Genomic DNA, 21,978 nt, shown 5'->3' with positions numbered 1-21,978 from the left:
CTGGCTTCTTATTCAATTCTATTGAAATAACGATTTTATTCTTCAAATGGAGATTGACGTGCATTTGCGAATGGAAAACTACGTATTCATTGAAGGCAGCGTTGTCTTAAAGTGGAGAAAAGTATGGCTTACATTTTACTTAATTAATAATCCACCAAATTAGTACAGTACAATGTTACTTTTCCAATATTATACTTTGCAGACGTTAAAATGTATTACCATAACATCTGTTTTCATGAAACTTTTTTGCACAAATATGCAAATAAAAATAAAGTCTTAAATTTATTTTAGCCACAGGTTTTTAAACTAGGGTACGTGGAATAGTTCTAGGGGTTTCATGAAGGCTTATTTGAAATTTAAATGGTTGAAATAAAAAATGAAACGAAATTAGTAAAATAAAAAAGTTCAATTGAAAAAGCTTTGGCGCCTTCTCTTTGAATGTAGTTATACTCAGTTTCAATTTCACACTTTTTTTGAACCGAAAACAGACGGTATCTGAAATTTACTTTCCATATGACGTCATCTCGAAAGGTTTCAATGCCGACTATAGTCCACGTGAATCGAAATATTTCCCTGATTTACGGCATGGTGACAATGCGTCGCGGGGATTACAATCATTTTGCGAAATTTTAACAACGACGGCATGTTTTGAGTAAATAAAAAGATTCGCGCGAAACTCAAATTGATGGTATTTTTTACAGGTTTTGGCAAACAAGATACAGTTACAGCAGCACAGAAACTACCTTAAAGTTCGTGCGAAGGACAAAAGAGCAAACTTTGCCTTTATCTTGTCTTTTTTCTAAAATGGCTAAAATAAAGTGTTTTGGAACATGTGGTTTGTGGTAATGTAAATTAATGTTCAATTGAAATTCATGTAGATGTCAGGAGAATCTAACATTAAACTTAAACATGTATCATGAGAATTTAAGAAAAAACAACTGACATAAGGCAAACAGATTTAAACAAATGTCTTTCATAATCTCTTTGCCAATTACATTTTTAACAATATACCATTAAAAGAATACTTAGGGTAATGAAAACCAAGTTAAGAAACACGAACTAATTTGTGTAAGTTCATTCGGCAACCTCCCCATCTTAATTGTTTAACAAAACCAGTCACCGACTGCAAAGGCAGGTTACCAGCAATTATAAAGCGCGACTAAAAAAACAGCGCTGATTGCAAACTGGAATGCGCAAGCAAAGTGTTAAAAACACGTGCTCGAGAGTTGCGTGGTCTTTTGGATGAAAGATTTGGAGGAAGCAACGTTGTACTTTTTGTTTGGAAGATCTCGTTTTTACGCTACTGGGGCGTACAACTATCACGAGGTGCCGTATACAACTAGTGGCTGTCACGCGCGTCAATCTCGACTGTGGAGTTCATATAGGCCTTAGTATTAACCTTTTTAATGCAGGGAAACCGCTTGGATCAAAGCCAAGGTTCGGGCAGGGAACCTTGCTTGATCTTGGCGGTGCAACGTAGTTCCGGTGCCATGTGAAAGTTAAGGTGCGTTGTAGCTGTCCCATAGAAGAGGCCGTGGCACCATATTCCATAAATAGGTTGCACATTAGCTTCGCATTTTAAATAGTGGGTTTAAAGCTGTCACTAAGCTTCGTAGGAATCGTTTTTATGTGGCAGTTACAACTAAGACTTTGCGTTTTAGATTTCGACGGTTGCGTTCACGGGCTTGTCTTGTGTCCGTGTAACGCAAGTCAATACAAACCGGTATTGGCACCAAACTTCGCGTAGGGCATAGGATCCCCCACCCCCTGGCTTTAGCTTCTAAAATGCAGTTTTAAAGTCCATTTGAATGTTTTTTGGGTAAACTGATAGGGCTGACGGAAGAACGGTGTCCTGTGTGGTATCTTTGTAGGGTTGCGTGCGAATACACCGTTCTTTAAACGCGTTGACTTACAAAAAATAACAAGGTTTAGTTCTCCCACCCTTTTTCTTTTCTATTGGAGCTGTGACTGGTCCCCGTAGGAACTGGTTTTCAAGATAGTTGACGGGTGTAGCCCGATATAATTACGAATAAGTATGCAGAGCAAGGCCTTGTCCGGCAATTTTATTCCCATATATTCCTTCCTTTCTTCCCCGTGACTTTAGGTAGCAATAAAAATGCCGGGCAAAGCAACCGCTTGGAAACCAGTTACAATCTGAACGGAATAAACTTTTTGAAAACTGTTAAAAGCGCTCATATATTGGTAAATCTAAAATTTTGCATCTAGAAATGTCCTAATAAACGAGATGCCTTTCTGTCAAAAGCTCTCGTCCAGTCATAGAAGCTCCTTTTGTTTTGTTCAGTGAAATCTTGCAGGCAGGGCTATACTTAAAAACAACTCCACAGTTGACGTTGGCGTTCGAAATTGCGAAATTTCAACTAAATAATTAAAAAAATGTTAATAAAGTTTGTTATGCCATTCGCAATTCAGAAAATTGCGTGACAGCCACGCCTTCTATTGTAGATGTTTTGCACTTTTGTCTTTCTCAAAGGAGAACATTCAGGCTTGGTTCGGGTGCTTTTTCACTTAAAAACTGCACTTTTATTTAATCCACTACTGCACAGCCCCGAACCATAAGAATCGGCATTCACGTGTGCTTTTTGTAATTGCATGTAATTTATAAGTTTCTATAAAAGCTAAAGTGGACTATAACCAAAATCGAACTCGCTCTAATAAACGGAAATAGCCTTTGGGCAGAAAATAAAACTTTCTAAAACAGCAGGTTTTATTTCTACCTAAAAGTTATTTTTGCAATAGAGCAAATCTAATAATAACCATGATGCGATGAGACGATGGAATACATCCCCGACGAAAGAACTGCGTGTTGTGTGACTTGTGTTTAGCATGTGCACTTAGTAAGTCTGCAACACAACAAATACACCAAAAATAACAACACTCTATAAATGAAAACACATTTGAGGCAGTGTGCACGGTTTTATATTTTGTTGCCGATTTGGGGGCGAGGACAGAATAAGGCAGAAACTGCAAGCTGGGGTTGGAAATGTGGTTTCTGTATGGCGTACTGCAATACCTTGATGCAACTTTTATCCCTTCATTACTAGCCCCTTTTTTTCAGGTTCTAACCTATTTTTTTTTTCAGGTTCTAACCAATATTATTTGCAGGTATTAAATCGCTAATCAACACTTAGCTGATAGGGTTAGGGTTGCTTCTCCCCAAGGGGTTAGGGATGTAGGGATAAGGCCATCCATGTTTTTATAGGGTTAGGGTTAGGGTTTGTAACACTTTCCCCCTTTTTCGCAGGTCTAACATTTTTTCTTCCCAGGTTCTAACCATTACTTTTTTCAGGTTAATGTTTTGTTTTGCAGGTGACTTTTTATATTTTTCAGGTTTGAACAGGTAATTCTAACCACTTCTTCCGCAGGTTAAAAGTTAAAATTCCCTCCCTCCGTTTGGGAACTAGGGTTAGGGTTTAAGGATAGGGTTAAGGTTTAGGCCGCTGTACCAAAAGCCCGGATATTTATAGCGACATTTCTAATCTTTATTTTTGTTTTTCATGAACATCCGAGCATGGAGCCTACTTTTGGATGACGTAACCATTTGTGACGTTACGACAAAACCAGCAACTGAAAGATGGCGGGAGTACTATCGTGACGTCATCTACCAAGATTTTCCACGGAGACGTTTTCTCAACCAGCCACCAAAGACGCCCCAACTCCTGCCGAATGCTTTTATGTTGTTGCTACCGTGCTCGCCTTTTGTCGATTCTTTTCTTGCTTGTATATTTCGTTGTATTTGTAAATGGTGCAAGTTGTTAACCGTGCTGTTATTGCGTTTAATATGGAATTATTGATGAAAATTTTATGATCTGGTTGTTGGTAGTAGAGGAAGATGGGTGTTACAGTGAAATCTATAGCTGCTCAGGTCTTTCAAAGCGATTTTTTAAAACAAAACAGCATCGAAACTGATGTAAGAGTTTGGAATAAATCTAATGGGATCAAAATCTAGGACTAAGTTCTGCAATATAGCCTCGGAGATGAGTAAAATGAATTGTTAAATGGTAAAAGAGCATTAACCATTTGGATAAATGTAGTGGGATCAGAAACTAAAATCTAGGACTTGCAAAAGAAACATTTTATACAGCCTAAAGATATTGTTTGCGGAGTATGAAACAAATTATTATTACTTTTAAAAATTCGGTCTAAAGATTCTGTTACAAGGTAAGTGACGTTTCTGTCATATGTTCAAACAAGTACAAACGTTTGTAATTCACATTGATCTATTATTCGATTAACACATACCTAGAAATAATATGCATACAAACAACATATGTGTGGAATATAATCAGCAAAAATACAAAACAGCCCTTCTTTGGAATAATATGAATATTATTCAACAACATAGTCAGTGTTGTCAATCTAGTTTAAAAACAAATAGTTCAGACATTAGAATGTAGAATGAACAATTTTAGACATCACATTTACAAACAGTGTGAACTAAAATAAAGAAAAAACCCGAACTAAAAACAAAACACAAAATTATTACAAAATAGAACATTAATAAAGCTTTATTGAAAGGACTGCCAATATTGTGCGAACCTTTTTTGCAAAGCGGTGCATTAAAAGTAGTTTTCCATGTCATTTTTTATGATTTAGGACCCTCTTATAAATGGACTAACAACGACGAAATGCCCTGGTGTGGCTCCGAGGTGGTTTCTGCTGTTAAAACTATTCGCCTCCAAAAGCAATAATTCGTATGGTATAGATCAGGGCCGGCAAAGCTGAGCCTAATGCGATAAACTTGGACAGGGTGGTTAATTTTGGAAGCTCGCGTATATATAACACAGTTAAAATTTCGTTGAATATAACTCAAAAAACACTTTTTTTAATAACATTTTAACTTAACGTCAATTATAAAAAAGCTAATAATAGTTTTTTTTTAATTTTGTAAACGATTTATGTGCATTTTTAATTGTTTTTGACTTGAAATAATTTTGACAAATGTTTACCTAACGTGTATTTATTTATCTCATAACATCTAAACAAACCGATTTTCGGTTTATAAAGTTGTACTTAGTTTATTCTTTAAGTCGGCCAAAAAGTGTTGCCGTGTTTAACGAGTACAACGTTAGTCGCTATTATGCGACAAAATATGCAAGCTTTGACAGTACTTAATCCGGCCCGCCAAGTACTTCATTTGGCCATATCTGGCCCGCCGACCGGAGAAGTTGATATGTTTATTGTTAGGGAAGTAAATTCCCAGGGAGCAGCGAAAGACCGTTAGGTCATCAAAGTCAACCGCTCCCTGACCGAAACATCATCCGAATACATGGTGCCATGCTTAAAAACTGTAAAATTCCTTTTAAAGAAGAAAATAGGCGATTTTTATCAAATAATTTCTGATAATTCTAAAAAAAATAAAAAAAAATATTACATTTTTAGAAATTGCTTCAAGATAAAGATACGTGCTGGACTGTTGGTATTAAGGGAACCCTGATTTGAAATATATACTTACCGGATTCAAAGTCCAATGCCCGTCAAAAGAGCATTATGAAAGCTTATTGAGGGGCATAAATCTATTTCCGTTAGATGGCAGTGCGGGGTTAATCGGTTTGGCACACAAGAAACGCATTTTCATTTTCTGGTACTGCCACAAGACTATTTCCTGTGGCCGCTAAATGGCAGTGTGGAGTTGTTAGACACCGGACAAAACTCGAGCTTTTTTGCTCTATAAGGCAAGATAAGGAAAAGCGATGAACACAATGCATTCCTCGTCTATTTCTTTTCATGGTGACACCAGACATTTTTGGCGATTCGTTACTCGATTCCGATACGTTTGACAAGCGGCCGAATAAAAAGTTGCTGAACATATATTTTGTCAGGAATATCATCTACCCCAGTGGTTCTCAACCCGGGTGCCGCGGCGCCTTGATGCGTCATTTCTAACGCTCAAAGGCGTCGAGAAATTTTGATTTTTCAAGAATCTGATTTTTGCTTAATTGGTAAGCATCTTGATACTCTATTTGTGTACGATTAGAGACCATTATATCAGACGACATTTTTCTACATGTTTTGAGTTGATTTCCAGTTCCATTCCAGACACGAAAATTCCATTCTGGGTGCCAAAAATCTATTTTTTTTTTGTTTTTTTTAGGGGTGCCGTAAGCCACAAAAGGTTGAGAATCACTGATCTACCCTATACAATATAATTGAATTTCGTATTAAAATGTCACGCCAAATCGACTGTATGCGTTATCTTTACAAAGTTAGTTTATTGTTAAAAACTTGCTCAGCATTGCCCCACGTTAGTATTCGTTAAACTTTTTTTTAAAGCGTAAGTATAACATCAAAATTTTCATGCGTTTTGGTATTAAACATTGTCATCGTTGCATTAAGTAAAACTTTCAGCGTTCAGTGAGAAAATGATTCTACTCTCACCCCTAATTTAATCCCCTTCGTCCAGAAACAAGGGACAGGCATAGGTGATTTGGCATCTTACTGTGTCGAATGCCGCCCAGGTTGAATCGGTTAAAATTGCATTTTAACAAGCTGATATACTGCGACATTCTGCGGTGGACTGCCCACACGAATTACGGGCGTCGGCTGTTATCTGCCGCACAAATGCTGATAAATTGCCGCCACTTAACATCCCATGCGACAGGTCATAAAACAACCACTGTGTAGTGCCGGATTCGACACCTGGCCAATTCCGGTTTTAGTAATTCCCGCTCAAGTTATAACAAATATTAAATACTTAATTGCATAACTTCGGAGCATAATGGTTGGAGATTGTAGTTAGATGTAGTAAGAATATCAAAACTTTTACAAAAGTCGATATCATTGTAAACGTTTCGAATAACTCTTTATTCATTTTCAAAATCGAAATGTTTAAAATTCTACTTCTTTCTGAATGGGATTTGATATTCATAGGGTTTGTTCGAAACATTCATCAAGGTTAGCAACTTGCAAATGCTTTTTCATAATAATTCTATGACCGACACATATAGGCTACCCTTAATTTTGTCAGCGTAAATGCTAACAATAAGATCATGAGTCGGAGCCATGTTTTAAAGGAATGACCTTTACCTGATAAAGATATGGAAAAAATTTTTACTTTCGAACAAGATTTCAACTTTTAACTACGTATATGAAAATCTATGTATGCGTTTTATTTATACTGGAAAAGTGTTTCATGTTTGTTAAGTTTAAAGATTTTTATCCAAAGGGCAAATTAAATCGTTCTTTTTGCTTTATTGCCTAGGGGAGATTTTCTCAGGACCACGACGTAATAAAAAAAACTGACATTAAACCTTCACGGCGGACTGCCCTACTGAAATTCAAGATTTTCAAAATCCAATACGCGTAAACTTAGAAGTGTGGGATCATCGTTAGGCCCTGTTTCGACAAGTTTATTGCATTTTGCAAGCTCAACTACGCAGGATACGGGAGTTTTGGAGCGATTAAACTATTCGCTTCTTCACCTAAGCGCATATCACGTAGCGCATGGTAATACCTCGTACAAGATGCAGATTGGCTGGAGACTTACGAATGACCCAATGACGTCTATATACGGTAAGAACGGTTAAAAGCAAAGGTTTTATAACAAAAAAATTGGTTTTGCAGACCTTTCGCGGCAGGCTATACAGGCTACAGTTTCAAAGATAATTCAGAATAAAGGTTTTGCGTTCTAGGGTTCGAGACAGTAGAGAGTAGAGCAACTAAAAGAATCACGAAATAAATTGTCGAATTTAAATACAGGTTTGTTTAGTAATTAGTTCAAAACGAAAATTGCTGCAAGACATTGTTTCTCACTTAAGACAGTGTGTGTTACACAAGTGTCGCTTTAAAGCCGCGACACAAAATATGTCGCAGTTTGATTTGGCTGCAGAAATTTTATCGCCGACCACAAAAATTTACAAAAACAAAATTAAATTGGAAGTTTGCAAGGTTACAGTGGTTTACAATCGATTTGGATTACCCCAACACACCCGCAGAAAAGATGAATAGGTTGTGGCACCCATGTTCGATGTTTATCGTGGTTTGCTCTGGTATCATAATAAGCAAAATTGCAAATAATTCTCCCCCTGTTTTTTCAAATCTCGAAGAAATTACTTACCCGATCTAAAAAAAACCTTTGCAACAAAGCTATTGTTGTTTATACATGTATGTGACGTGGGTATAAAGATTGATTCTGAGAAAGATATATACATAATTTGAAAAATACGTGTCTACTATAAATTCGATTTGAGCTTAATAATAGTAATTTCTTATATTTTATTAGGATCCAAACAGAATTAGATCACCAAGGTCGCCGCAAAAAGGTAACGTGTGAATATAAATAGTAAGTAAGTGGGGTTTAGAAAAAGCGAACTGTAATGCCGAAAACACTTATCAAACAACTGCATCATTTATAGGGAGTCTTCGAACGAATTCCTTAGTTCCATTTGAGTTTCTCCTAAACAATCGAACATAACGTTGTCCCAGTTCAGTTTGTAAAGCGCGCCTAATTTGTTGAAGTGTGCCAAGCAACATGCCCCGGGGTTGCGTTTAATTCAGGAACATTTGCAAGGGAAGGCGCGTAAATACAAAGTGTAAACGGCGTTCGTGAGCTTCTGATTGCTGAAACTGCACAACACACCAAAAATGCTGACTGATTTCGGTACGCCTCTCCATAGGCATATTGTGTACTATATGTGGATAAGTTATCGTTGACCAGTGCAACTCCAGAAGGGCTTCATCACAGAATACACAGTGTGTGTAATATGTATGTTTCAGTTACAATCAAGAGGTTTTGAACTCACAACTTGCAAACATTTCTCGCTGGCTACAAGGCCGTTAAGAAATGGTTACGCCTTATGGATGCTAAACGCGTCAAACCACGTACTTGCCATTTTCAGACCAATTCTCTCAGCGTACTTTAAATTTTTCTGACAGTGAATTTGTCGTAATTTTTCTATCATTTGTTTTTGCTCGCGGAACGCACAACAAGCGTTGAATTGTCCGTAAGACAGAAAATGAAAACCCTTATCAGTTTGGGGAACCATATTTGTATAAGTTTGAGAAGCCATGTTTTTTTTGGTTAGGGGTGAGTATATTTACGAATTTATAGAAAAAAATATATAAAATCTATTTCAACCCGAATAAACTATAAGGAATATGGTTAAATTTTTAACTTTCCGGGTTTGTGTTTCCATTCATAACTAGGCAAGCGAATCTCCCTATAGTTCGGTCTCACAGGCCTCTGGCTTTAAATTATCCGACACCGACCGGAATTCCTAAATGAGCGACCAAATTGAGGCGGCGTTCAGCTTTTTCGTAAACACGCCAATTTTCGCCGCCGCGCCTCCACCCAAAAGCGCCGATTGCATTGGAATTAACAAAGCAGCAGAAGCAGAAACAGCAGTATAGTGACGTCACGCTGCATGGCCCTGGGCGCAACGGCCCGTCAATAATTTCGCTGTTGTGGAAACAGGTTTTTTTCTGCTCCCCCTTTGCGCCGATTGTCAAGATTGTGTCACTCCCGATGCCTGTTGCAAGCCTTCACTTTGCACAGCTGATCGGAGCGGGCGGAGGCCTTTGAGACCGACTCGTCTGGCAAAAGGGGACGTGGCGTTGTTTTGCACAATGTGCGCAAAAATGTGCAAAAAATGTGTCACATTTTAACATGCTTTTAAAAATGTGCACGGTGTTTTTTTTAAATGTGCGCACATTTTAAACTGCCTTTAGAAATGTGCGCACATTTTGTTAGAGTTAGAGTTAGAGTTAGAGTTGGAGTTGGAGTTGGAGTTGGAGTTGGAGTTGGAGTTGGAGTTGGAGTTGGAGTTGGAGTTGGGTTAGAGTTAGAGTTAGAGTTAGAGTTAGAGTTAGAGTTAGAGTTAGAGTTAGAGTTAGAGTTAGAGTTAGAGTTAGAGTTAGAGTTAGAGTTAGAGTTAGAGTTAGAGTTAGAGTTAGAGTTAGAGTTAGAGTTAGAGTTAGAGTTAGAGTTAGAGTTAGAGTTAGAGTTAGAGTTAGAGTTAGAGTTAGAGTTAGAGTTAGAGTTAGAGTTAGAGTTAGAGTTAGAGTTAGAGTTAGAGTTAGAGTTAGAGTTAGAGTTAGAGTTTTTTTAAGACAGCGGAAAACCTTTTAAGAGGAGACGTAAATTAGGTTCGATATTATGTCTGATTTTGCGCTTTTCGATAAATTATATTTTAAATTTTGTTGTGGTGGAACGTATCTTTTAAGTGTTTTTTTTGCTTTGAAAAAAACATCAGATAATACGCTGATAATAGGTATAAATACGAAAGAATTATTTCTGGCACCGCTGTATTTTGCGGAATTGTTTTTTGACTTTTTTTTTACAAGAACCAGTATGTTTATTAGTTTGATGTAAGCATGTCAAATCTTGAGGCAAACTTCGTATTTGAAAAATTGAATTGCCTGTATTGCTTATTAGACTTATTGTGTATTACGATATTTTAACTTTTTCTCTAAACGTACGTATGCAGGTTGCTGTAGGTAAGAAGATAATTCACAATATTTACGACAACATAGTCAAACACCGAGCATATTTTGTCATGTCGACCCCGGAACAATTAATCCGGTACGCCAGGATCGGAGGTATTCTCTCGTTTTGTTTAGAAACGGCTCAAGCATGGGACGATAACTACAGCGTGGAGGATGGTAAGTTGATACGTCCGATAATGTTGGATCGGAGACGATACTCAATGTCAAGTGTATTATCGTTTGCAGGATCGATATTATTCTGCCCAACCAATTTTATCTTAGGAAAAAATAGACTCCAGCCATAAGACCGAGATAAGAACAACACCAACGTCAGAATAAAACACAATTCGGAATAAGGCCAAAATAGAACTAATACCTAATGGTATTGCTACCGTCTAAATCGGAATAAGTCATAAATCCGTCGGAATAAGACCTAAAAGGTCAGAATCAGGCCTAAACAACCCTTTAACTAACCCCACACCCCACCCCTGTACATCTCTAACTCCCCAAATAATTTCAACACTAATCCATTTTCTAACCCCACCCATTACCCACCAATAACCCCAAACAGGACCGAAAATCCGTTGCCAAAACAGCGACGCCCTGACGGCGCCGGTCAGACTATGGCGTCCAAACCTTGGCACCAAAACGGCCGATGCCAGACCGATGGCCCCCGATCGTCCCATACCCTCTACCCACAGGTTCTGGCGTTATTATGGCCATTTAGGTCTTCTTCCGATGAATTTAGGCCTTATTCCGATGAATTTAGGACTAATTCCGACGAATTTAGGCTTTATGCTGATGAATTTAGGCCTTATTCCGACAGATTTAGGTCTTATTCAGACGATTTTTATCTTATGCTGTACGGGATATTACTGCGTATTTGACTGTATTATGTCGCTGGTCTGAATACTATGGTTTTATGAATTTTTCTGCTTTAGGTATTTTTGGTTATTAGGTCTTATTGTGTGTTCCCGAAAAAATGTCCTAATATTCGAAACTTCTTGTCCCTATTTATGTTTTTTTAGTGCAATTATCAGGCAAGGAATCGAATACATTTAAAAAATACGGTATATTATTTAAATATAACAAAAATTACCTACCCATAATGCAATTAAATTACGAGGAACCGACAATATATAAAATCCGGTCATCCTTGGTAATTGAAACCCATGCAATGCAGTCATTTCAGATAGTCGCTACTTATAAGTTTTTTGGGCAGAAATATATTTTATTAAAAAATGACATTCTAGGTATCTTAATTCGTGAAACGAGAAATTTATAAAATCCGTTAATCTTCATTGCAATGCATTTAGTTTTGAAAAACATAGCCGCTTCCCATAAGCCATGCAGTTATTTTTAAGCCATGCAATGCAGTTATTTTTAAAAATATAGTTGCTTCCCATAAGTTTTCTAGAGAGAAATATATTTCATTAAAATTGGCATTCTGGGTCTCTTAATTCGCTCAACGAATGGAACCTATTTAAACGCACCTTGTCGCCGATTCAGACAGTTGACAAACGTACAACACGATAAGCAGTTTACGAGCAATCAGAGTGGAAACGCCCACCGTCGCTAATAGCCTTTACTTTGCTCGTGGATGTGTGATCTGGGATTTAGAAGCACACCTTCCGCCCTTTATGCGGATTACGCGGCAGCGGTAATGATTTCCCGTTATTTCGGGCCCGTGATGCCTCTCTGGGGAGATTTTAAAAATCCCTAACGGAGAAAAAAGTTGTCTGAAGTAGGTTACTCTTTCGACGAGTTAATTTTTCAAGTTGTCCAAATCAGCTCTGTTTTTTCGTTATTTTTTTGTAATGTCTATTTCATTATGGTGTGTTGCTACGGGTTGAGGCGAATTTTTGAACCTTGAATGTTAATATGAATTAACATGGCATTAACCGAGTACCGGTACTCGGTTATTAATTCTCCAATTCTTAGTCGTTAATTTATTTTTTTTTCACTACAGTGTAAGCTTCACAAAATATCCGTTTTTTTGTAGTCTATATAAAAAATGCCTTCCCACATGTTTAAATGGCAGCCATTTTACTTCTTATTTTCGTGTAATCCTCCGAAAATTACAACCGTCTCAGTGGTTTTACAAATAGGCCTATTACCGGTCGAATCGAAAAGAAAAACGTTGTTAAGATATTTAGTTTCGCAATATGATACAGCATACGTTGCTGTAGGCTGTTTTTACAGCATGGCCCGTGTTAAGGTCACTCACGGGCACTTTTGTAGAGGAAATAAGGTAACCCCTTGGCTGTTTCGAAAACTGAAAGACATCAGTCACAAAATAGACGCCAAAGGTCGATATAACCCGACTATTTTCAACCCGAACAACCAACTCGTTTTCGAAAAGGCCCCAAACCTTCAATTAAATGGCCCAGAAAAGCCGTTATGTAATATTACGCTGTATAATGAAGTTTATCACTGGTGTATATAGAGTTAGACCACAGTGTCTATGGTTCGCAATCGCGGCATTACACTTGCACTATGACAGGGTTGTAATGAGTTAAATCTATGGATTGACTAGTCACTTAACTCATTGTTTTGAAATAACTTGTCTTTTGGTCAAACTGAAATTGACTTGACTTATGTCTTTCGGACAAATGCTTTGATTAGAATCAAATGTTTTCATTAAGCATTTTTGTATGGGTTATTTATCTCAATTTTTGCACATAAAATAATTTGCTTACTATATGTTGCGTTTTTGTTAGTATTTAGTTGAATAATTGACTTGTTCTAATTATGATGACTTGTTATTCATTCAAAAAGACTTGACTTTTACGAAGGTTATTTAACAAATAATTTGACTGGGACTTGATTCATTCTAAAATGACTAGTTTACAACACCGTACAATGATGACCTGGTCAAAATGTCCAATATTCCGTGTTTTGTTCCAAAACCGAACCTGATATGATACCGTCGTCAAACAAAGAATATGTATAAAATTGAAACCTACAAACGCATTGTTTTTGAGGTTGTAAGTTAAGCTAGAATGAGCGGTAGCACCGGAAACGATTAGGATCTAATTAATTATTCAAAAACGTTGCCTTTAAAGTGGAAGCAGTGAGTTAGATCACAAACCTCTGCGAAATGCACAAAATAATCTGGTATCTCTTCAGCACCGGTCTGATACACATCTAGTATTGACTATCAGACGAGATCCGATATTGCTTGGCGTCGGATGGCGACTCCTATGGTATGTTGTTCGACTTCCCTGGTGCTAACTAATACCCAATAGCTAACTCCAGGAAAAGTGATAACGACTAAAAAAATTTCCAGAATCAGTTTGCAGCAGTTATGACTACAAAAATAAAATAGACTTGATGTGAACATTCTTTAGACTTTCCTGTTCCATTTAATTGTCGTCATTTACGTGTAAGGGCGAGAAGATATCTTCTTTTTTATATATTTAGTTTGCCATTGACTTGCCTGTGTACATCACCAAGACTATTATTGCGTTGAAAGCTTGTATTTTGTCGCAAGAAGAAAAGACAAAAACAATTTAACGTTTATATCCCAATTGTCCACTAAAATGGTGCATACACAACAGTTAAAAAACACAAAAAATATCATAATGTGTTGTATTTCGACGTCAAGATTTACACAATCGAAAGAAACTATTTTACACTTTAAAGAGAATTACTGCTTGATATTTCTATATTTTGCAGTTTTTAAATCACAGGGACCACAGGGAGGTTAAAATTGGCCATTTTAAAGCACTAAGTAAACTGTTATTTCGCTGTTCTTTTGAATGTGACAAACCCTTCGTTTTTTTGTTTTTTTACAAAATAATTATTCCTAAAACATAAACCTTGAAAATAAAAAGTACCATAGGAGCACAGCAAAGGTCGGTTGCACTCTAATACTTAATCATGGCCGCAGTTCAACTCATTGTAGATTGTATCACCGTTTCTTCAAAGTGGGCTTTAAGCAGTTATATGCTCTCGGTTGCAGACGATGCGCGATAAACAGCTTTATTTCTGGCTCTGGTTACTCCGGCTTTAGCGGATAACCTTATGTGCAATCACGATTTTGAGATGGAAACAAATCTTAAATCCCTTGAAGATGGATTGGATTTCGTTTAGGTGTATTGGCATTCAAATAAGTCTAATTTAAACATATTTTGGTTTAATTGATTTAAATTGCTTTTGATTTTGAGGTGTGTGCTACTTCTTTTTGGTGCAAATTCATCCCGAAAACAAAGTTATAAAACTCATCTTCATCAGTAGAATATGATATACAAAAAATAACGGATAACAGAGTTACAAGCCTTGAGCAGATATTCTTTATGACAACAATGATATTTACCTGCATCAGCCTGTTTTACTGGTCTATAATGTATCATCTTATGAAAAAATTCCTCAACCCTATATAAACGACACGTTATCGTATAGTTAAGTATATAGGATTGCATGGGCAGGCCGCAATCTTCAATGAGGGCAGGCGATGGTTTGGCAAATTGGGCCGCAAGAAAATTGCCGATCGCTGAACAAACCGATCCAACCTAACCCAGTTGAGTTACGCGATATGTTTTTTTCTGTTTTGCGAGTACAGTAGGGGGGGGGGGCATTTTTTTATTAAAAAAAATTGAAAAGTTGTCGTGAAATACTGATAATATAAAGTGTGCTTCGTTAGTAAAGGACAGCTATAAATATATTAGCTCGGATTTGATAGGAATAGGAATGATTGAGGATGACACACAAGTGTAGTTTATTCAATAAAATATTTCCAATTTAATGAAAAAAAGCGTTAAGGCTTACTTCTATTTAAAATGTTTTTATAGAACGTAAGGTCCGGGTGGATTGCATTGTCTGCCCAGCGAACCTATAGTTTGCCCAGGTCTGACCGAAAGCTAACCTTGTTTATTTAGAGGCCAGAGTAGGGCTTTACCAAGCAAAATGGATGATGGGCGGGATAATGGCCTGGTAAAAAAGGGATAAGGCCTAAAAAAATATGGTATTTATCACAATTGTGACATGCACTGTTACTGACCCGACTCGAAAAGCTTTACCCTCCCTCCTTTTTCATAAATAGTATTGCGAGGCTATAACTAACAAACCACATTTATGTCTTAGACGCAACGGTGCTCCCGATCGTACTCCCCATAGTTGGAGTTGTGATGCTGGCTTGCGTGATCGGTTGTTGTGTACAGGGAGGAAAGTGCGGATGCTTCAACAAAGACAAGGACAAAAAACGTAAGTGGCTGTGTTCGACTGTTTGTTTTCGTCAAGCAATGCCGAGAATAGAGATAACAGCTATAGGGAAGTCTGATAATATCATGCGAACTATCAGTATCGGTACTCATTCGATACTAGGGTAGGATCGGTGCCGATTCAAACCCAAATTTATACAGGAATTTCACCCATGATTTACATTTAAATGCAGCTTTCTTTTCTTAAAATTAAATGCCTTAAATAGTAGGTTAACAACTTTACTTTAGTAAACTTTTTACTTCAAGGCCTATTACCGTAAAAAAACTTGCCGTCAAACGTTTAAATCCAACCTTTTTATTACCCGGCCCCGATTAAAATAAACTTAAATTAGCGTTCATACACGCGACCCCAGTTTGTTTTCACATAAGTAATACTTGGACTATACAACACAAGCGATTGATTTTATGCTTAAATTACCACAAGTCCAGAGAACTGTGACTACACAAGTGCATTGTGCACCAAAATAAAAAGTTAAACTTAACACTGGATTTAAATTTAAGAATAAAACGAAACGTTTTTTAATTTGTTTTGGCATTTTTAATATACGCGTTTAAACCACGAGCGAAATGAAAAAGGTAAGTAATGGCGACACAATAAAAAGGTTGGGGCGACCCCACATTGGGTCGGGACCCATAGGTTGGGGACCACTGATCTATATGACCTTTTTTTAGCATAGTTTAAAAGTTATCGGATCGGATCGCGATACTTTTTGTCCAAAATATCGGGTATCGATATCGGAATAAAATTTCAAGTATCTAAAATCCATAATTACAACTATAGAGTTTTGAATCCAAGTCATGCAAGGAAACAATAGGGTGATGTCCCAGTATTTATTGAAGTTAGCCGTCTATTTACGTCAAGTTTTTTTATTTGAGATGTTTGCTCTCTGTTAAACTGGACACTTGTGCCTCACAATAAAGTAAATAAGTTAGAACTTGGAATCAAAAAATCCCGAAAGAGTTTGGTCGAGTATACGACCTGTACTTATATCATACGACAGAGTAATTTGGCAATGTGCAAACCGGACTATAGCTATATTATACTTATAACAAACAAACAGTGAACATTACTTTCACCCTGATGAAGGGGACTTGCATGATTTGCCGAAACGATGGTAAATATTACAGTTGAGGAGCTGTTTTTTTGATATATTGAACTATACTCTTGTCATTCCAGTTCCTGCCAACATGCAGGGGAATTCCCTAGGGCGAGCGGAACGGCAAACAGACGTGAAAGTGATTTCTGAAAAGCGACTTCAGCAGCGACCCTACATGCAGATGTAAGCTGGACACTAGATACTCTGATTTCGTTTGGTTCAACTTTTTACATAAGAACCTAAATAATAAGGTATTTTTGGTTCCCATGCAAGATTTATTTTGGTGGCGTTGTTTACTGCCATGAAACTAAAATGCACGACCCTCATACACACATTCGTACAAACGTATACAAATGTTGAGAAACGCGCCGTTTTGAAGAAAAATCAGCCAGCAAGTTTCTAAACTAATATTATAAAATATGCAATTCGCCAAGTAAATGGCGTAATCAGTTTATCGAGCGAAATGCATATTTGTAAATACAAGTTGTAGGACTTTAAATGGCGTCAGCAGCTCATTAAAAAATGTTTTATCGTCGGCGTTATGTGTTCTGGTGGAGGCCAAGATTTTGTTGTTAAAAGCATACTAAGCGAACATATACCTATAAGTAATCAAAATCGCGCACAAACGCATAAACCTATTTTTACCGGAATAAAATGCACGTCGCCTTTACTTCCAACTAATTATCTCTTGCAAATCTCTTCTTTTTCTTGAATTTGTTTTTAAGTCTTGGTATATGTGGCCGACCGAGCGGTTTCTTTTTATTTACACATGAATTAAGCCTTAATTGCTTCTACCAGGCCATCGCAACCTCCAAGCTACAACCAGCTCCACGGTTCGAACAACAGGAGTTACATCGGAGGTCGGCCTTCCAATTACTCGAGGCCATCGACAAGAACCACCAACTTATCAGGTTCGCTACCTTCGAGATTCTTCAGCTGGGAAAGTTCGTAGCCCTCTAGAGCAGGGGGTTCTTAAACTATTTTTACCGCGGACCCCTAAATTTTTTTTGATGTTGTATGGACCACGATAGGCAAACATTTTCAAAAAAAATTTGTCATAAACTGGCGTCACAATACAAATAAACTTTATAAATCTGTAGATTACGGTTTGAAAAATGTGAAAGTGTAATGTAGTCTAAATAAAGTAAGTGCAAAACCATCTTCTTTTTAACCAAACTGCTTTCTTTAAAAAAATGATTACTTTTTTGGAGCATAATGGTTGGAGGTTGTAGTAAGACGTAATAAGAATATCAAAGCCCATACAGAAGTAGGTATCATTTTGAACGTTTCGAATAACTCTTTATTCATTTTCAACAATCATTTGAAAATGAATAAAGAGTTATTCGAAACGTCCAAAATGATACCTACTTCTGTATGGGCTTTGATATTCTTATTACGGATTACTTTTTTAATATACACTAATATTTAAATTAGGCATTCATGGACGCCTAAAACTAATTTACGGACTCCCAAGGGATTCATGGATCCCAGTTTAAGAACCCCTGCTCTAGAGATAATGGAACACAGAGAGAGACTTGGAGAAGCTTCAATATTCGAATATATTTCTATATGGTATATCGGTTGTTGTTGCCCTTGTCAGTATTGCTGTAATGACAAGTTGACTTCAATGAATTGACTTGAACTTAAGTCATTGTTTTCAAATGACTTGACTTCACTAAAGTTGTTTGGGCAAGATGCCTTGACTTAAGTATTTTTGACAAACGCCTTGGGTTGAAATGAAGTGTTTTTAGGCATTGTTTTTATAAATTTGGGTTATTTTTTCCTAAATATATTTGCACATAATTCATCTTGCTTGCCGCATGTTCGTTTTTGGTATTTATAGTTTAATTATTACTCATAATCGGACAACGTAACCAATTTAACGATTACTTTTTATGACAAGCACTTAACTTGGAATTGACTTGTTATTTATTAAAAAAGACTTTACTTGGGCTTCCATTATTTTACAAATGAATTGACTTGGACATAAGCTATTTTGCAAATTTGACATAGACTTAAGTCAGCTCAAAATGACTTGTGCACAACACTGCTTACCAGATTAAACTCTTCGTATCTGGATGCCGCGTTTGACGAATTGATTACTTAGCTAGAATTCTAAAAAATGCAATAAAAAGATCTTTCCGATATCGAATGCTTAAGTCTTAACGTTCGGCCCCCATTGGGTGCATTTTGATTTACCCAAATCTAAAAAACGGTTCACACAGCTGTTAAATCCACTATACGTTTTTAATTTAATTTTGTTTTTCTTTTTTTGTGCGAATTTGATCGGCCAATTGAAAACTGTTTGAAAAGATAACAATTTTGCCAGCAAAACATGATTGGGTAGACTAATGTGTTCCAATGCCCTTCGTTCTGCAAATGAAGTAACAAAAAATAATGCGGGATTTGGTTGCCACAAAATTCCTTAGGTTGCGGGTTCGATTACGCATAACCGATTACATTCGCTTTTATTGTTTCAGCAAACCACAGCACGAGAATCAGTCCTATGGCTTCCCACGTGACCAAACCTCAACCAAATCGAGGTAAAGGAACTTTTACATTTTTTTTCCCAAGTTGGTATTTTAAGTAAAAGACTTATCGCTTTAATACAGTAAATTGTTTTCCTTCAATTTGTAATTGGAACAATTTACGAGGCATATCTAGCGTTTGATTTAGTTAAACAAGTGAAATTATTGAATATGTTATTGTTCAATAAGGTAAATGTGCGATTGTGTCGAGTCCCGAGACCCGTTCCAACTATAGCCTGTATTTCACCCATTTGCGTAACTAAAATAGGGTGAATATTAAGTAATCCACTCATAGGGTTGTCATACACTTCATACACCCACAATACATGGTTGGAGAATATTACACCACACTACCTTTTTACAATTCACAGTTTGCTTCCTTAATTATCAGTTGCGAAATTTGGTGCTGCCAATGCGCTTGTCGGACTCGGGACTAGGCTAGTGTTATCGAGTCTTAATCGAGTGCCGAGTCCGACTCCAGCAAAAATACCGACGGTATTGAGTCGAGTCCGACCCCGCATCCCTGATTTGCTGACATTATTTCGGATCGTATTTAAAATCAAACTTACGTCCGTTTATTCCCAGGTTCAAACGGGACCCAGGTTGCCCCCGGCAACAGGGCGACCAATCACAGGCAGCAGACAACGTCAAGATCAAAGTCCCTGCACCACCAGCCATCCGACCATCGATGGGGCCCTGGCGTTATTTAAGCATTCAACATTTCTTGTTATTTTTGTGTTTACCATATTTCCGTGACACCTTAGCCACTGAAACGACTAGAGATTTGCCGTACTACACACACGCACACATAAACACCAACCAAGCATGAACACAAAGCAGAAACAACTGCAACGAGCCACAGATGACACCACTGTAGTTCGTGGCGGCTCATCAGGTCACAGGTGTACACGACCGTACGTGCTCCTCTTATACGCACACATGTACATGCACAGTGTTCACCAGGGGTGAAGGACAAAAAAATCTTTCCGGAACGCATAAAAATATTTCAAAAATGACGTCACAAAGGAAAGCCATTACGACACGTCTGAAACAAATAACCTAAGGAAATGTGCGGTTATTGTACAATTTCGTGCTCAAATATAAAACTGCCATTTAGTTACATTAGATTAAAGGAGTTGGCGGAATGGCCAGATGAGAAAAGAACATTTTTTTATCAATACGGCAAACCCTAGAATTATTTCCCCGAAACGCTTACGGGACCGTTCGGGCTTACTTTTACCTCTGGGCTCTGGTGCTTATACATGTACATGTCAGCACAAACATAATCTATACGCATTTACACCTATATACACACTAATGCAAATACGGCTTACGAAATCGTAACCCATAAAAGCGGAAAGTACTGAAACAGTTCGCATTTCTAAGCAACCGGAACCAAATGCAACTATTTCATACATCTTATAGTGTCATCAGAACATGGCTGATAAACTTGTCGTCAGTGCAAAAAGATTTTTATATATGGTATTTTATTTTTCTTGCTATATTCCTGTCATATTTGTCGTTGACAATGTATTTGTGGAGATACTATAGCAGGGATGGCGGACCTTTTTTATCGCACCTTTTTATCGCGCGTGTCACAAACACGACCTTAATCGTTACAAAATGCTCAAGTGGGTCAAATATTTAATTATATGCTAATTTTATGTGAAACTTTGCTGATGCGTCGTTTTAAGTGTTATTTCCTGGCTTGGTAATTCAAGGTTTTTGGACGATTTCCAAATTCGAATTCCCACGAATACTAAGAACCTAAATAGTTAACCAATGCTGCATTTTTTTATGAACTACAGGAGTTCAGCAGAAAGCTTTTCAGCATGGTTTAACCAGGGTTTTCAGAATTTTTATTCCGGGAGCTCTTAATTTTATTCTCTTTCGTCACCCTTTGAGTTTTACAGCGATAAACAAAATGCTTTTATATGTCTGTCTTTCAGCACACACTTGTTGAAATGCAGTTAATGTAGGCCTACTCGTCACCCCTAAAACACTTTTGCATGACCCACAGATTGGGCAGCCCTGATTTAAACATATCTTTCCCAGAAGATAATGAATTTTATGCTTATTTAGCTTTATTAGTGTGTTAAAGTGATGGTCGTTTGTAAATTGTAATTACACTACATTGGTCTTCACTGGCGAGCGACACCTTGTGCTTGATTAATCCGGTTAGATTGCCCGCTAGGCGGCGCCCGCAATGTGATTTGCAGTTGGACTAGAAAGCTTTTTTCACGCTGTCATTAAAGAAACGTAGATGATATTTTGACCGTTATTAGTTTTCGTTTATTATTTAATGGCAGAAAAATTTTTTTTTCTTTAATATAAGTCAGTTATCTAGGAAGGTCCTGGCGATTTGAAAATTAATTGTGAACTTTTTTCGGGAGTTTGTAAATGCACCTCCAATATTATTTTCTTAATATGCCTTTTCGTTGCTTTAGCATTATTTACCTTAAAAGTTAGCTCGGTCAAGTACTTCCTGCTGAACTTGCGCAAATACGATCGCTGAAGCTGACTCTGAAACCACTATAATTCAGACGAATTTTCTAGCAATTCAGGTCGGACGCTATAATAAAATGTCTTAAAAGATATAGTTCGGTCCCCCAAAACACCTTAAAAAAAACACTGTATATATATATATATCGCAGGCAAAACCATCGTCAGTATATCTGATTAAACAAAGCA

The 21,978-nt window shown here is 37.2% G+C and overlaps 1 protein-coding gene across 1 annotated transcript; it reads left to right on the top strand.

The window, feature by feature from the left end:
* The first annotated feature begins 10,489 nt into the window (after positions 1 to 10,489).
* Positions 10,490 to 17,711, top strand: LOC146133667 (uncharacterized). Its single transcript, XM_083397821.1, has 4 exons — positions 10,490 to 10,617; positions 15,526 to 15,645; positions 16,840 to 16,942; positions 17,558 to 17,711. Exons 1-4 carry the CDS (start codon positions 10,512 to 10,514, stop codon positions 17,709 to 17,711), a joined length of 483 nt encoding a protein of 160 aa, XP_083253947.1. The 5' UTR covers positions 10,490 to 10,511.
* Positions 17,712 to 21,978: the final 4,267 nt, after the last annotated feature.

Source organism: Ascidiella aspersa, chromosome 9 (genome assembly GCF_963924565.1).
Source record: "Ascidiella aspersa chromosome 9, kaAscAspe10.2, whole genome shotgun sequence".
Classification (NCBI taxonomy): domain Eukaryota; kingdom Metazoa; phylum Chordata; class Ascidiacea; order Phlebobranchia; family Ascidiidae; genus Ascidiella; species Ascidiella aspersa.
Note: the sequence above shows the minus strand (reverse complement) of the source record. Positions and strands in the feature narration are given on the sequence as shown.